Source organism: Taudactylus pleione, unplaced genomic scaffold (genome assembly GCF_031769625.1).
Source record: "Taudactylus pleione unplaced genomic scaffold, aTauple2 ptg001017l, whole genome shotgun sequence".
NCBI classification, from domain to species: domain Eukaryota; kingdom Metazoa; phylum Chordata; class Amphibia; order Anura; family Myobatrachidae; genus Taudactylus; species Taudactylus pleione.
Window position 1 is genome coordinate 941,824 of NW_028285418.1, and position 18,523 is coordinate 960,346.

The 18,523-nt window shown below is 45.9% G+C and overlaps 1 protein-coding gene across 4 annotated transcripts in view; it reads left to right on the forward strand.

Annotated features, from left to right (window-relative positions):
- SATB2 (SATB homeobox 2) overlaps positions 1 to 18,523 on the forward strand; it is a 240,736-nt gene that overhangs the window by 145,427 nt on the left and 76,786 nt on the right. For 3 of the 4 annotated variants that reach the window (XM_088461112.1, XM_088461113.1, XM_088461115.1), the window contains 2 exons: positions 597 to 809; positions 4,643 to 4,807. In XM_088461112.1, coding sequence (XP_088317238.1) covers positions 597 to 809; positions 4,643 to 4,807 — 378 coding nt within the window. The remainder of the gene's footprint in view (positions 1 to 596; positions 810 to 4,642; positions 4,808 to 18,523) is intronic. The other variant, XM_088461114.1, reaches the window with a different exon arrangement.

An 18,523-nucleotide genomic window follows, 5' to 3' on the forward strand; every position in this document is an offset into this window, starting at 1 on the left:
TAGGCGGCAGCAAGGATTTCAAATGATGGTCAGAAAAATGTCTCTGACAGCCTCTGGTCACGGCGCGCCAACCGGGATCAAATAATCCCCGTCACATGACTTTTCTTTTCTCTAGCCTTCCCTTTGTAGTCAGAGGAAGGGAGAAATGCGTTAGCTTTAATAGTGTAAAGCTAGAAAAATATAGAAATTGTTTTATTATAATGACACATGTCCAGTTAACCACTTCTATCACCAGTAGGTAACAGGTGATATTCATTTAGCTGTTAGGTTAACCTTGAAAGAAAGCATACCAGGTAGATCATAGCTATAAAAGTTTGGCCTTCTTATCTGGCGATGCACTATTTGCGTAAAAGTAGTTGTTTCATTACCGATTGATCTGTATTTTATATATAGCAAGGCTGGACGTAACCTGGTTGCCAGGTAGCCAATGTGCCTACGAAAATACTTTTGGCACCTACTGTAACTTCTGTCTGTCACTCCTTAATTGCTCCTTGATTATACATTATTTTGTCCACCACTGGTTTCTAGTTTGCTTTCAGTCTGTCGATTTAAATTTCAAAGGAAAATAAGTTGGACGTTTTATTTTTTTGGATCAGGGTTTGCTGTCAGAAATCCTGCGCAAGGAAGAGGATCCTAGGACAGCGTCTCAGTCACTGCTGGTAAACTTGAGGGCCATGCAGAACTTCTTAAACTTGCCCGAAGCAGAGAGGGACCGGATCTATCAGGACGAGAGGGAGAGAAGCATGAACCCTAATGTAAGCCTGTTGTCCTCTACATCCAGCAGCCCCAGCTCATCCCGCGTCCCACAGGTACGTCAAAACCCATGCAGTACTGTGTATGGTCTGCGCTGTTATGTCATTATGCGTTACATTACGCCTTATGGGCCTGATGCAGTGTTGGGGGGAAATTGGGCGTATGGCGGCGCGTGCAAGGAACAAATGCGTATATTCGGCCGGATGTAGACTTTTGCGCATCTTGCGGTGGGATTCGCATTCTTTGTGCTACCCTGATTTCCGCTAGTTATCATCATCAAAACGCCCGCTAAAACTTTGCCTACGTGAGATTTTCCTATTATAGCCCAGTTACGCCTCTTTAGACGTGAGCATCGATGCAATCAAAACGCAATGTATCAGTGCCGGAGCATGCGCAGCGCAAAAAGATACAATGTGCGCTCTGCAAGCAAGTGCGCGTTCAACTAAGCATCGGCCTCTCTATCTCTAAGAACGATCAACTAACTAGAGAAGTATGTTCAGACTGAGTAGGACAAAGTTCGGATTGGTCATTAATGTCCTGTGACTGCAGCGACTTTTATATACTGGGATTGGAAATGAATGAATCATCCAAAGCCATAAACCCCCTTAATAGAGACGGTTAGCCCGTAACCGCAGAGTTTCCACTCTCTTTGTGAAAGGTGACAAGTGTCTGATGAGACCTTTGTGTCATTCAGTCGGAACGCTGCTTTCATATTGCCCTTGTTTTGTCAGCCGATGGGAGAAATCATTCAATTAAAGCAGGCGGCAGAATACAGAAATAACAATAACAGTTTAAGAAAATTAAAGGCACAAATCAGAGACAACCTGGGGCCTGGGATGCCACAATGAAATTTCGCTTTTCATTTCCGCTCATTTCCTAGGTGAAATTGGCTGTCCGACTGGTTAGCATAATGAGGATAATCGTAGCCGGGGCTATGTGCTCAGATGACATACGTACGCGTTTAATAAAGGATGAGGGGGACGTGAGGGAGTGCCGCAAATTGAGTAGTAATTTATTATTTAGAGACCTGTACCCATTTTCTCATTTTTTTCTGGGAGAATTGGTTCCTGCACTGAAGACTTTATCAGACAACAGGAAAGGAGATGGAGAATCGCACAGGCACCTCGTATATATACCACAATTGCTTGGAACTCGTTAACCCCTTCACAATTAGCGGCATACGAAACTGTGATAGAACTGTACATTATCAAGTTAGATATTATATTGGGCCGACTTTGCAGAAAGCTGCTCTTTTTTTGGTGTCATACTTGTAGCACTATGTCCCAGATCCACTGGATGTCGAAACAATGAAACAAGTGTCTGTTACCGATTATCTCTGTTTAAAAATAATGAACTTAGTGTTGATTAGTTGCCTGTGTTCCTTTTTCGTACCATTTTGCAGAGTATGCATTTGTACAGGGCAGAGCCAGGGGCTCAGAGAGAACGGCTGGTTCTCAGTACTAGGTGATGTTTTCTGCAGAAGTCCCCTCACCTCTCTCGGGCTCCCCTGAGTCCATCTCAGTTTAGTTGATGGTAGCGCTAAGCGCCTGGGATTCTACCCAGTCCTTCCCACCAAGTTTGGATTTTGAAAACGAGGCGAAACGCCATTTTCGCCAGAAAGCTGGTGCTAGCGCGTTTTGAATCCCATACATTTCATATGCCATCCATAGCACGCAAGAGCCGAGCTTTCCGGGAAAATGACGTATGGCCTCGTTTTCAGACCCGAACTAGTGGATAGCGCTGTTTTTAGCTCGGACCCCTTGAATGAAGAGACATTGAGATAATTTGCGATGTATATAATATCTTGATATTTTATTTGTGTAATGCAAAACTACACAGAACATTCTATCAGTGATTTTGTCTATTTAAGGTGTTTGCAAGGCTAGAGGCTGTGTACAGTATGTCGGCAGTGCCCGGTTGACAATACGTTTTCGACATCTTAACTGGCCACAGAGTTAATGTTGACCAGGTAACTACCCCCTGGCTGTAATGCCGGATACACACTAGATGATATGTCGTCCGATCCCACGGATCAGATCGGGCTGTCATATCAGGCACAACTTCTAGGGGCATGTTTACTCAAATAAAATGGAGATATTGCCCATAGCAACCAATCAGATTCTAGCTATTATCTTCTAGAAGGTGCTAGTTAAATGTTAAGTAGAATCTGATTGGTTGCTCTGGGCAACATCTCCACTTCTAAAAACTTCGACCTTAGTAAATATACCCCCTAGTGTCTACCTAGTATGCATGCCCCCACTGCCCGACATCGGGGTCGCTCAGTCGTCTGTGCATGCATGGACGGAGCTACCCAGCTGCCGATGCGGGCAAATTAAATAGTGCCAGTGAACGTCATATTGGGCGGGCGGGCGGTCACGGGATCGTGCAGTGTGTACCGCCTGCCCAATACGTCGTTCATCGGTCGTGCATCGGGGGGGGGGGGGGGGTCGACTATTGTGTTGGGAAAATGCATTGATTCGCTTTGAATTTACCAAATAGCATTAAACAATGACTGACTTATTTATGAGTTTGCACAGTAGGACAAAATAATGTTTTTGGTGGAAAGGCATGTAGGATTGTTAGCGGCAATATGTGACACTTTCGTTTTACCAGAGAAGTGGGAAATATGTAGCATTTTAAAAGCTATACATTATGAAAAGTAGAGTGTATTCTAATAATTCACAATTATATGTATAGGGCCTGATTCTGAGTCAGGCGTTTTGAACGCGGCTCAGGTACAAGGGAAGGAGTTTGTGGGAATCGGTATGAAATACCGCTGGACCCCTTGCCGGCGGTTCAAATCCCGACAGCGCCTGGCCGACAGAGGACGCCTGTCATGCGTCTCTAGTCGGGATAACAGTGTCTGGAAGCCGGCAGTTGGCATTCCGTCCGCCAGCTTCATGAACGTATACCTGTGTGTGTGTGTGGTGAAGTGGCCAAATCCGGGAGGCATAGCCACGCCCCTCTGCCCATTACAAAGGGTTACATTGTCCCCTCAGCAGCAGTTCTGGGCCGCCATCGGACCCCTCGAGCATGCCCGCTAATCAACTATTCGCCCCACCTCCTTCTCGGCGCCCCTGTTATTATCTGGACTTCCATCCCATGCTGTGTGCAAAAGATCCATCTGAAACAGGCATTCCATATCCGTCCACACGAACGGAACAAACGCGCGCACGACACTCCCCTCAGACGGAACCGTGTGGTTACATCGCATGGCTGCCGGGCCAACCCACAAACACCCATTTCACAGAAAAAGGTCAATCTCTCACACATTCTGTCTCCATTTACATGTGTACCCAACTCAAAATCAGGCCCCGTAGTTTGTAACCTTTTATTGATTTAGGGGTCTATGTACTAAGCAGTGTTAGGAGACAAAGTGAAAAGAGATACGGTACTAGCCAATCAGCTCCCAACTGTCATTTTTCAAACACAGCCTGTGAGATGACAGATAGGAGCTGATTGGCTGCCACCTTATCACTTTTCACTCTCTCTCCTAACACTGCTTAGTAAATAGACCCCGCAGTGATTGATCCCGGCTGTGTAGCTGACCGCTCTCATGTGAATTGTAAGTCTGGCATGGAAAGGGGTTAAGTGACACGCCAGCCAATGACTGATCAAATATTTAATCTGCCCACAGATTTAGATTCTGCAAAATACCCGTCAAAAAAGTCTAGAGGTCTCTCTCCTTCCACGTCCCCCCCCCCACAGCCATTATTCCCAATCACAATTAACCTGATTAGAATAATGGACAGGTAGTGTCCCACCATAGCTAATGCTCCTTGGCATCAACCCGATGAAATCCTTTGACAATATCTGCACAGATGGTTAAGCTGAGACATTTGCCCATTTTGAAGTCTTTGTTTTTTGTTTTTTTTCCTCCTCCCTACAGTTGAAAACCTCCAGCACTCCGACGTCCGACATCCAGGTGAAAGTGGAGGGCGACGCTACCAACGTTACCATCACAGCTGTTGTTTATGACGAGATTCAGCAGGAGATGAAACGCGCAAAGGTGTCCCAGGCTCTCTTTGCCAAAGTAGCTGCTAATAAAAGTCAGGTGAGCGAGCTGGACGAGCGAGCAGGCGGCGTGGTCTGTCTGTGATATCCTGCAACCCTCATACACCCTATAAAACCTTACATCTGTTCATGCAGGCGTTATGCTCTAACCATATCTTATTCCAGGCCAGACAAAGACGTGGAGTATTATTCCGGCAGTCGGCTTATTTCATATATCCTGGTTTATAATATCACTGTTTATATCAATGATAAAATGATTGTTTTGCTGTAGAAATAAGAGATTTTTGTGCTATAAGTAATTAATCACCTTTTAAATGTCTCCTCCATTCAAAATGTTCCCTCCCTAGTCAGTCTAATCCCATAACACCTTCCTGCAGCTTTAACCTACCGATTTTTAGATTCACTTTGCCTTCTTTTAGTGATTGCGTTGTTGTTGGTTTTCTTTGGATATCTGTATTACAAAAGCATTTATTTGTTTTATTACAGAGCTGTATATACAACATAAACTTACTCTGTGGATATAGGGCCTGATTCAGCCAGGAACGCAGTTTCTAATATCCACTCAATCGGCCGATTGTTGCGTACTGTGCATACGTATGCAGTGCACGTGCGCGAACTAGCCACTGCGATCGGGACTGCGATCACAGCGACTACGCAGACCCATCGCAGAGTGATTGACAGGAAGTGCCATTTTTGTGGGTGGTAGCGGTGGGGGGTGGTCAGGCAAACGCAGGCGTGTTAGTGTGTTTCAACGACGTTGCAGGGGCGTGCATAAATTATGTTCTGCGATGCCGTACGCAGTGTGACGCCTGATAGCGTGAGTGGAAGTTAGCAAATCCTGAGTAAGGTCAGGGCTTGTGCAAGTGTGCGTGAGGCTGCGATGGTGCTCGATTGTACCGATGGTTTCGCAGTCCTGTTAAACATTACGGATGTGTGCTAAGTAAAGTGGACGTCCTCGTGTAGTGCAGCGGCAGCATAGAGATCGCAATGGATTAGCGTACTATCGCAGTTGAACTGTGTGCGTAATCGCTGTTACATTCGCAGTGATTCCTTCCCGAATCAGGCCCATAATTCCATGTACTGCACCAAGTGGATTTAATGGAAGAAAAGAAATGCTCCCACAGAACAGAGACAGAAAGATAGGGAAATATATTTGCTAAAAGTTGCAGGAGGGTGCAGACAAACCAATGTACTCGAATTGTACAACAGAAGAAAAACACACAATTCTCACTGTCAGCCTCAAAGCCTTTGGCTCCATATTTTGCAATCTCCTATGTACTTCCCTTACGTGCTACTTATATAATTCTGTCTCAGCTTTGGCAGCTAGGTAATAACTACCAAGGGTACATGGTAACACGGCGGGATGCCCTATACCCATTCTTAAATGAGCTTGGCTACCATATGTAGACATTTTGGGGATGGGTACGGGATTCCGGCGGTGGGGATGCCAATGGTCAGAATACCGACAGCTGCATCCTAACAGTCAGAATCCTGACCCAATTAGGTAAGTGTCCTTACCCTAGCCCCTAAACCTCCCCCTAAACCTGGTCCAACTAAACCACACACTAAACCAACTTACATCCAACCATCCAAGTAGTTGGTTGGTTGGAGTAAAATCTGGTAAGATATGGGAGTAAATGACAATCAGCAATTTGCTCCCAAACCCCAGAAAACGGACAAAAACCGTTGTTTAACTAATTGTTTAGATCAAACATTTAACCAACTTGTCTGACGACCATTTTCATCTGTTTTCCAGCATTTGGGAGCAAATTGCTGATCATCAGTTACTCCCATACGTTACCAGATTTTCATTCCAACCAGCCAACTAGTTGGATGGTTGGATGAAAGTTGGTCTAGAGTATGGCCAGCTTTAACCTAACCCACTTTACCTGCAGCCTAATTCTAACCCTCCCCCTAGTGCCAAAGCCAAAACCTAACCTTCCCCCTAACCCTAATATTTACCGTTGTGATGCCGGAATTCCGGATTCTGCCGCCGGGATTCCGACGCCAGTATTCTGAGCTCGGGCATCCCGACTGCCGGAATGGTAACTACATCCCGACATTTTGCACAGAGGCACTGAAAGTCGTAGTTATACCACTGCAATATTAGCGAAAGTCATTTGAATTATCTCTCGCTCTTCCTTTTTATTTTTGTTATTCAAAATAAGCAAGACACTACTAATTGTGATACCCATGATGTCTAAAGGATTTTACTGTAGTTGCTTCCTGTTCTATTAAAATATATTTATCAATTCCAAGTTAATACGGATGATCTGACTCAGGGCCGGCTCCAGGGGTAGCTGCGCCCTGTGCCAGATTCGGAAAAAGAGCCCTATGGGGCGTGACCTAATTCCCATAGGACACGCCCCTAAGTGATGTTATTTGGTGGCATGCCCGCATGGCAACCCTCCCATGTAACGTAAGGCTGGGGACCAGCCCAGCACTACGTCACTATCTGGGCTTCCCCCAGCCCTCTCCCGGCACTGAATGGATGCCACGTGCATGCGCGCAGCATCCATTCAGCTACTCCGGGGTCCGGCAATGCTGCACAGCTGTGGCGGTGGGGGTGCCCAACCACCTGACCAGACCCCCCCTGTGGGACACTTCGGCCCACGGGGGGAACAGCGCTGAAATCAGAATGTTGAGAGGGGTGCGCCCTCTATGGGGGTGGCGCCCCAGTTCGACCGCACTGGTCGAACACCCCAAGAGCCGGCCCTGATCTGACTATCACAGAACGGGCAAAACACCCAAAAAAAACTATTTTGAAGCATGTTTATTGTTTTCTCTAAATGCCACAAAACTGTGGGAGAGTACTGTAATGTATATGTCATTTCGGGGCAGGGTCGGGTTTGGTAGGCTTCCAACCACGTGTGGGCCTGTAGACGGCCTACCAAATCTTTTCTCGTATAAAAAAAAACAGTTCTGGGTCCTTTACTGCTGGCTGCAAAGGACACTAACAAGTTAACTAGTTAACTAGTTCCCTCTCCTTAGGTCACATGTCCCCAGTGTCAGTGTCGCCCGCCCTAAGCACTCTGTCTGATGCTAGCAGTATGTGCAGGATCTGAGGCCATGAGAAGTGTACAGCCAGCACTGGCTGTGATGGGAAACCTCCACCTGATTGGTCATGGACTACGCTACCATAAATAATACCACAGCCTGTTTTGAATTTCACAGATAGTCCCAAGCCTGTCTAATAAGGAAACTTTCACAGACATTAAATAAGGGCCTAACATCCCATTAGGGAGATATAAGTCATACAGACGTTTCATGGGCTGCAGTTAATGACCAGCATTTTGGGGCGAGGTTACCACCATTGTGCAAGTTTAATAAGAGAAAATAAAGCTAGCTTGCTTAAAGGAATCTTCTAAATAAGGTATTGAACACACGGATGCTGTTTATGGGGCTTAAGATGAATTATGTTGGAGGTATCAGTGCCAAGTGGTCTGATAATGAGAGCCAGACAACAAAGATACATTTATGCAGCCAGACAAGCCTGAGACTCGTTGTGTTGTGGAAGTTAAGCATTAACAATATATACTGCATATTATTTTCTTTCTAACATGCCATATGGATACATATGTGTCCCATGGTCCCGGCACATTGAAATACAGACTCTATCAGACAGGCACTCATATCCATCTTCTTAGATACCTATCTACTTAGATTTTGCAGTCAAACAGGGGGTTCGCCCCACTGTGCCTTATTGCATTTATAAACATCTTCCTAAAGCAGGATTGATCCAGGTAGCCAAGCACCTTGGGAGCAGGAGTTCTGCAGCCAATGAAGTGTCCAGTTGTAAAACTCATGTAACTATTTAATATTGTAGAGCTCCAAGACGTTTATACGGCACAAGTATAAATCGCTGGCTCTGCTACTGAATCTCTCTCTGTCTGTCCTTACAGGATTTCACATTGTTACCCGAGATAGGTTATCATTTAGTTCTGTGTTCTTAATAGCAACCTTGACTGACCCGTGCACCTGACCTAGTGCATGCTGCATATAATGCAAATGACAGGTAAATGAGATAGTCCTGAGCAGTGGAAAGGCCATCGAGTTCCACTGACTTTATAGTGTTCTAGGATCTTTGTTAATCAAATAATTTTGCATTATAGATAAATATATTTTATGTATTTAATTATTGAATGATTGTAAATAGTGTCTTTGCTATTCATTACGAGAACTATAAAATAACATTTATGTAGCTAATAAAGTGGAGAGCGATAAAGTACCAACCAATCAGCTCCTGTCAGTTTTCAAACACACGGCCTGATTCAGAGATGGACAGATTTGCAGAGCGGCACACAAGCGGCTGCGTAAATTCGTCCACCTCCGATGGGAATACGGAAGAACGTGTCAGACACCTCCTTGCTGCATTGCGTTCCCATCGCTGCGACCGACGTCCTAGGCTCGGACCACCATCGCGAGCGATGGTCACGATGGTTGCTCCTTTGTTCAGGCTGCTCGAGCTGAACATTTCCACAGCCTGACCAGGTGCTGGTCACGTAAGAGGCCAGGATTCTGCGTCCGTCAACGTAGACCCTAGCATCGTCCCTCTCGGAAAACCAGGCACGCCCCCGCTCCACCCCCCAAAGCCGCAGCATGTCAATCATGCTGTGGCTTCTCTGCGAGTGGGATCGTAGGACCCATTCTGCACAATGGGAGATGTACTGGGTGTTCATCGTCGGATGAACGTACATCTCTAAATCAGGCCCGCGGCCTGTAAAGTGGCAGTTAGGAGCTGATTGGTTGGTACTTTATCTCTCTCCACTTTAGCTCCTTCCCAGGCTTAGTACATATCCCCCTTAATGTGATATACATTCTATTCTCTTTATCTAATACGTGATGATGTTAATGTATAATACTGTTTAAGCAATGGGTTTTGATGTCATCGCTTACAATCGGGGGGTGCTGATGTCATCACATCTGTGCTCATGACTGATGAACCCCTTACTCCAAAATGTCATGGATATAAAAAGTCACCTCTTCCTTTTATATGGTTACCTGACTATTTACAGTGCTAACCTTCAAAGGGGCCGTGCATTACCTATAATCTCAGTAATAAGGTAATACAATGAATTTAGTCAATGAAAGAAACACCTTTCTGTAATAACATGCCAGCGGGCATTTACAGACTATCTATAAAGGGTGCAGGGTATCTGGTATACATGGGCTCCTGAGTCAACAGAGGTCCACACTGTATATATAGAGGAGCGTGGCAAATATATATAAAAAAATAACGCACAGGCAACGCTACCAAGATGTTTTGTAACCTATAGCAACTATCAGTTATTTGCTTTCATTTTAAATTTAAAAAAAGTCTGGAATCTTGGAAATATTTAATTTGTTTTGATTGATTCATTGCTAAGATTATATGATACATATGTGTCCTTACACGTCTTTGCTGCAGTCACGCTAAAAAGCCCCTCTCGGCGCGCAAGGTCCCGTTGAGACTCTGCTAGCAGCGGGCGTTTTTTCTTTTGCGCCTTTTTGCCGAAAATGCGTCGCAATGTGATGTGACTAGGACGCACCAGCAGACTGTGGTATGTATTGATACTGTATGTGGCACTTGTATATCTGTGTGCGACTGAATCTCTTAATCTGTATACGAAGTGATACAATGTAGCGTCCAAAGCTTTTTTCATCCAAGTTCCGTTGTGCTTCATGTACAGGTACACACAGATATACAAGTGTCACATATCACATTAATCAGCGCAGTCTGCTGGTGTGTCGCATTTTCGCCAAAAATAGACGCCCGCCACTAGCAGAGTAACACAGGACCTGGAGGCTCACTCACACCAGGCAAGTCACACTGCGTGGCGTATTGAGGCTAGATGTATGAGGACATATCTGTGGGAGTTACATGACACTGCATACAGCTTGATACATTGTTACAAAATAAGTGTGATAAGATAGTACATCAGTTAAGAATCCTATTGCGATCTGGACTGCGATCGCAGAGGCTACGCAGACACCTCGCCGAGTGATAGACAGGAAGCAGCGTTTGTGGGAGGTGACAGGGGAGTGGTCGGGGTAACGTGCTGTTTCATGGGCGTGCATAAATTATCCACTGCGATGCGATACGCAGTGTGAGGTCTCATAGCCTGCGTGGTTGTTAGCAATTTCTGAGTTAGGCCAGGGCTTGTGCAGGTGTGCATGAGACTGCGATGGTACCCGATTGTACCGATGGTTTCGCTATTCTGCTAAGCATTACGGATGTGTGTATGGTAAAGTGGGTGCACATATGTTGTGCTGAGTTTGCATTGTGCCAGCAATGTATTAGCATGCTATCACGGTTGAACTGCGTGCGTACGCAATATTGCGATCTTTAGTGAATCAGGCCCATTATCCCCTGTACGTCTCCAGCCTTGCCGTGAAATGCATTGTAGCGCAAACCACCAGGAACCAACTTAAGCTGCTAAATGAATAAACCCCCCCCCCCCCCCGTATACCACATGGCAAAATATAATGAGGGTTGGAACTGTTAAATGACTGAAACTGCTAAATGCATAATGCTACTTGGCAAAACTACTGTGCATTTAACGGTTTTCCACTGTGTAATAAATGACATATGTGGAAAACGTGCAGTAAATGTGAAAAACGGCACAATTGGTTTTGCAAACGTGCCCTTCTTTCTCTGTGTTCCCCCTCATACGAATATCAAAGTTCTGCAGCCTGTAATAGATGGTTTTACGGGCCACTTTAGCGAGTCTTGCGGGTCACACACTTGACGTTATAAATGTCTGCTTTAAGATACCAGCTTCTTTGCAGTAAGCGGTGGCTACCAGAACATAGATTAACCCATTGTGCGGCAGCGTGGTGTGCTGGGGAACTTTGCACACTGTTTGTCATCTATAACTGGAAGTTACCACATAATAAAGGGGATTTTTCTAGGCAGCTTAGATTGCTTAAAGGTGTAACTCTGAAGCAGAATCATAGCAACCAGTCAGACGTTTGCTTTCATTGTTTAACTTGCACCAGACAGATAAATGATATTAGATGATAGGTTGCACATTTGAGCAATGTCGTTAAATGTCCCTCGATGTATACTGGGCCTACTTTTTCTGTTCCAGAATTGAAACATTGGGCCTGATTCAGACCCGCTCGGAAGCGCATTGCGCTCGCAAGCGGGTCGATGGTGGCCCAGCGCGCAGACGCAGCGCGCACAACGCGCGTGCACAAGCCCCGTAAACGAGTGAGAAATCACTCGCTCCGGGACTCACAACAAAAAGGGGCGGCTGTCGATGTTGATTGACATTTCGCCCCGTTTTGTAGGCGGGGAGGGGGTGTGGCTGTACAAACGGAGGCGTTCCCGGAGGAACGCCTGCCATTTGTGTGGCCGGCCCTACTGACATCACTCATGATATCAGTAGTGGACTTCCTGCTCTGTTACCTCTGTTCAACTCCGGCAGTTGATGCGTATTGGATGAGGAGCCCACTGCACTACCTGTATCCATAATGTAGGTAGAACCGCGGCTCTGTGAAGAAGCTTGACCTCTGACATGCTCTGCTGCGCTTGTGCGGCTTGTCTGCGGGTGTCCCATACACCCTCTACCACCGCCACTTCTATAGTGGAGCACAGCGCCACACACCACTAGGGTGTATGCTCTTACTCCACCTGGCGCACTACAACGCCAGCGTACCTAATCGCTCCAGGCTGCATCCAATACTACGTTACAGTATATTGTACCTGCTCTAGCCCTGTGTATACAGCCACCTGCATTTCTGCCTGATTAATAAAGCTAAGCACTGGTTACGCTGCTTCACGTGTGTACTAACCGCCACCAGCGCCTTTACTGCGCACTTCACCATTCCAGCACGCACCATCAGTACTCCCGGGGCTCAGTACTGTTAAGAGCTAATACTCTTCTAACCCTGTCACTAGGCTAATAATGCTGAGTAACGGTACACTGGGCGGGAGGCAGGAAAGGTAGAAATCCTGTCAAACCCGAAAATGCGCATTTCTCATATGTACCAAGCTCCGGAATGAGATGCACTCCGGGGCTTGGTTGCGGTGGGCAACGGCGTTACCCTATAGAAGCCTATGGGCACCTATCGTGAGAGTGCTGAGAGAGGGATCCGATCGGATCCCTCCAGGCATCCCGCGGCGCTTGCGTCCTTCTGCTTATGCGCAGAAGAACACCAGAGGGGCTTCTGGGTGACAGACCCAGAAGTCCCTCCATCGCAAAGGACCGCACTTACCGAAAGAGCGGTCCTTTGCGGTGGTCGTCATTCATACCGGTGTTACCAACCTGCGATGCGCCATGCATGCCGTCCACTAAATCCTAATCCTACACCTAACCCTCCCCCACAGTCTAACACTAATGTCAGCATTTCACATGTCGATATTGTGAACATGTCGACATTCTGCAGATGCCGACATGTTCTGTGTCAACATTTCCGCAATGTCAACATTCTGCTGTCAACATAACGACTTCATCCCTTCAGAGCATTGCTTTCTACTTGGCGGAGAAATGTCTCTGTTCATGAGTGAGACGCTCACCGTGCCACCGTCCCTACAGTCAGCCCTGATATCATATGATCTTTTTATAAGTTATTTCCTGTATTTAGTATGATAGGGAAGACAGGAGTGTGGGGACCACAGAGCCAAATACTTCAGCTCAAGACATATACCATGGGGGATGGAGTCAGGTTACCGGCGGCCGGAATCTTGACCCTGAAGGCCGGACATGGAACTACAGATAGGCGTTGAAATCCTGGCGCCTATCATTAGCCCCACGCCGACATCCCAACACCCGGCATACCGAACGAAGGTAAGCCGGGTGCCTTACGTTGTAGCGCCGTGGGAGGGGCGGGGGGATAGGTTTAAGAACCCCCGTAGAAATTTAGGGTTAGGCGTCCCCCACCGGGAGGGTTAGGCTAGGGAAAGAGGGGGTTAGGGTTAGTCACTACTAGGGAGAGGTTAGGGTTAGGCACTTCCCTAGGAGGGTTAGGTTTAAGGTGTGGGAAGGGGTGGTTAGGGTTAGTCACCAATGGGGGGAGGTTAGGGTTAGGCACTAGGGGGGAGGTTAGGGTTAGACACCACTAAGGAAGGGTTAGAGTAGGGAGAGGGAAGGGTTAGGGTGCTTACCAGCCCCAGTCGGGCTAGTCAGCCGCCATGATTACATACCGATTCCCTAACAAGGTACAGGACTACAGTATAGTGAATATAGAAACATTTATACTCTTCTCATATAAGTAAACAAAACCCAAGGCCACCTGTAGCACCAGGGTGTAGAGAATGCCTAAAAAATTGATGAGTGACCAAGGGGAGATATATTAGACTGTCTAAATAGGACCAGGGAAGGTTTGGTTCATGGCAACCAATCAGATTATAGCTATCATTTTATACAATGTACTAGATAAATGATAGCTACAATCTGATCGGTTGCTATGGGTAACACCTCCACTTGCCATCTTTTAGGATTTCCCCAAAATACAACTCCTGTGTGTCTTGATGCCCCAACACTGAGCGCTGGTCACTTACCTGTGAAGCTGCCAGCAGCTGCTCCTCCATGTTTGCAATCGACTGAGGGTGTGGCGCTGGGCTGTGATGTCACATCCCAGCACCACACTCCCAAGAAAGGGGGGGGTGGAGGTGAGGTGAACTTACGCATCTTCACTGACAAACCCCTTCTGTAATGGTCTGTGAGGCTAAATGCTAGCAAGGTTATTCAACATGCAGACCTCCAGCTGCTGTGGAACTGTACATCCCAGCATTCCCTGCCACAGTTTTAACATGCTCTAAGAGCAAATCTGTGATCAAGCATGCTGGGATGTGTAGTGCCACAGCAGCTGGAGGTCTGCATTTCGAATACCCAGGTGCTAGAGTATTTTATGTACATTAATGCCCCTAGCAATTGCCAAAATGTTTATTGTCTTTAGTAATGGATTAATAATAATAATCTCTTTTATTCATAAGGCGCCACAAAGTGTCCTCAGCGCCATAGAAAGCGTAAACATAAAATCATTGCAAAATAACAAAGCATGACTTTATTATATTATATTGATTTGAGTCACGGTTAATGGAAATGGATGGGTCATTGATGATAGTAGGTAGATATGCTTCATCTGTAGTCTTGCTTTATATTTGAAATTAAATGTTCACTTTAGTTTCTAAAACAGGGATGGGGAACCTCAGGCCCGGGGGCTGTATAAGGCCCGCGGAATCATTTTGTCTGGCCCTCAGATCTTTTTTCTGCTATCTTTATCTAGAATGGCACCCTGCAGCCAGAATCTATGCAGCAGTGCCGCCTGGAGGATATACAATGGGGAAACCGGCTGCTTAAATACCCACAGCCGGCTTCCCGACTGTCATATCCCGGCGAGGGTGAAATGCCGGGCGTCTATATCTAGATGGCTGTCATTTCCCCGACGCTGGGAGACAGGCGCCCGGCATCCCGATCGAAGGGATGCCGGGCGAAGGGATGCCGGGCGCCGCGAGCGGATAGCCGCGGGGGGGAGGGTTAGGTTTAGGTCATCCGGGGGGACTTAGGGTTAGGCACCACCCGGGGTTTAGGCAGCAGGGAAGGGGGTGGGGTTAGGGTTAGGCACTTAGAGGGAGATTAGGGTTAGGCACTTGGGGGGGGAGGTTAGGGTTAGGCACCCCTAAGGAGGGTTAGGGGGTTAGGTTAGTTTATACTTACCTTAGCGACGATCGGGATTTCCAGCGCTGTCGGGCTTCCGCTGCCGGGAGCTCTGCTTTTGTCGGCCAGGCGCTGCCAGGAATCGAACGGCCGGCAGTATTTCATACCGATTCCGCCTGGAGTGTCTTTAGGACACTTCAGACGGTCACACCGCTGCCCTTACAGCTCCGCGGAGCATCCTCATTGCTGTAATCATCGGCGGAGGGTGGCGTGGCCTGCACCGGGCCCGTAAATAATGTTATGTTTATAAAAATGGCCCTTGGAAGAAAAAAGGTTCCCCACCCCTGTTCTAAAAGAATAGCGTACAGTACACAGACAGATGATGTCTCCCCAGTCATTGTAGAACAAGTACTCCCAGCAGACTCTGCAGGTAGCTGTCAGGTACGAGACTGAAAGACCGAAGCGGCGTTCTAGAAGGCTGAGAAAACAAATAATAATAAAATAGTTTTGACCTTGACTGTGAGAGGTCCTGAATACACACACCCTATTATTACAGAGTCAGGCAGAAATCTCAGTAGCATGGTAGTTAGACCTTTCTCAAGGTGGGAAATACCAAAGTGTCAGGTTGAAGCTCCGCTCATATTTTATACCACAGAAGCAAAGTAAATTTGTTTAACTTGACATATTTTACGTTCTTCCTCCTCTTATCTTGCTGTCACTTGCAAGCCTCCTTGTTAAGATCACACCGTGGAGATTTATGGGTTCCTGCATAGCTCTCAGACTGCTAATTCCTTTAAAAACTGAGACTTCTGATATAGAAGGAGGCAAAACGAATGAACGCTATGGGGGCGAGTCGGTCATATATATAGCATGCTCAACGATGGTGACTGTCTGAACTGCAGGAGGTGATCCAGATTGAAGAGTGATTATAAACCATTGATAGAGAATAATTCCAACCATACCAACCCATGTGGCCTCTATATTACCCCCCCCCAAAAAAAACTCAAAACAAGTAGTCCATATTGGTAGGTGTTATAATTAATTCTTTATCATGCCGTGTAAGTCATATCGGTATATTGGCCAAGCCCTAAAATCTGCAGATCTACTGATTTGTTCAGGCTGAACCCAGTGAAAATAGAATTAGTGCACAAGAAGTCACTTATGTCAGATTGGTAGAATAATCATACTTGCCAATCAGATTCTAGCTATTAGCTTCTAGCAGGTGCTAGTTAAATGTTAAGTATTGTAGAATCTGATTAGTTGCTATGGGCAACATCTCCTTTCCTAAAAAAATCTCACTTTTATAAATATACCCCCTAGAATCCCCAATTTTGATCTCTCTCTCTCTCTCTCTTTTTCCCATGAGAGAGAGAAAGAGAGAGTAGGGTAGCCTTCAGAATCCGCTCAATCCCACTGTAAGGTGGATGTTTCGGGGATTACTGACGCGTTTCACTGTGAATCACATCATCGTCCTATGCCATGAATGGTAGCTTGGAGCAGCGGTGGACAAGGACGCAAAAATAGCATCTGCCGCACCTCCCACCTGCGACTGTCCTCTGATCATTTGTAATACATTGGCAACTAATGGGTGTAAAGGACGGATCTACTTGCTTGGCTGGGTTTCTCATCAGTAGTGAAGGAGCTATCAATCAAACCGATATCAGTTTTTGCCCAAGTTAGGGTGGCGCTGTAACCATTTGTACCAATAACTTTCACATGGACTGACAGAGATTGACGTATACATATATAGTAAGATATGTATCAAGCCTTGGGGGTCTATTTACTAAGCAGTGTTAGGAGCCAGAGTGAAAAGTGATAAGGTGCCAGCCAATCAGCTCCCAACTGCCATCTCACAGGCTGTGTTTGAAAAATGACAATTGGGAGCTGATTGGCTGGTACCTTATCACTTTCTTATCACTTTTCACTCTGTCTCCTAACACTGCTTAGTAAATAGACCCCTTGGTGAGAGATAAAGTTTAGAAGTCACCCAAGGCAACCTATCGGCTTCTAACTATCATTTATCTAGCACAGTCTGTGTAATGACAGTTAGCATCTGATTGGATGCTTTGGGTTACTGCTCCGCTGTATCTCTCCCCAAGGCTTGATCCATCTCCCTTACAGACAGAGATGATACTTTATAAAAAAAAGTCGATCTGTCATATACGTGTTAATATTTTATTTTTTGAACAAATACGTGACCTACAGTAATATATGTGTGGATTTGCCGGATACCCTTCTTGCATCTGAGAATCTCTAGTCATCCATATGGCGAGTGTATAACTCACCCAATTACCGTGCAAATTATTGCTAATATTAGCTCATGAATGTGTTTCTGCTCTGTAGGTTGGTTATTATTTATAAAAATCACACAACCAGCTGATACACTCATAAGCTAATTATTTCAGCAGCTGGGTACACGCCGAGCAACATGGCTGAAACGGAGAAGGTTTTTTTTTTTTTTACAGGGACTTGCTCTGTGGTAAATGATGAAGGGGGGGCGGTTGTACTTATCCTGGGTTGATAGACAGACTGATAATGTTACTTCACTGTCTGTAACCCCATTTATTTGCCACAAATTAGCTAGTTTTTCTATGTAGTACAATAGTACTGTGAAATGATGCACATATTTACCACACACCAGAGCTTTCACTGATATCAGAGCAGATTTGGGGATTTTGAAGAGGATTTTATGCTTTCATCTTCCATTTTTCAGCCTTTTGTTTTTTTATACCCAGAAATGTAGGGATTGTGGGGGGATATGTATCAAGCCTTGGAGCGAGATAAAGTGGAGAGAGATCAAGTACCAACCAATCAGCTTCTAGCTGCCATGTTACAGGCTGTGATTTAAAATTGACAGTTAGGAGCTTATTCGTTGGTACTTTATCTCTCTCCATGTTTTGAGACAGCTCCCCTTGTGTTGTTTAGTATGCTGTCATAATATACTTTACAGTCCCTAAACGTATATAGGCATCATTTACCACCACAAAAGTTAATTATGGTATATACAGTATGTTGATTTATGTAACTCTTATAGTAGTATGCACAGAATCCGCTCTCTTGTAGTTTTGTGGCTGCAGCGCTTTACAGACTAGTCTAGGGGTAGTCAACGTTTTCCATCTTTCGCTGCCAGACGTTAAACATTGCAAGCCCCAAAAATGGGCAGAGGGCCTGAT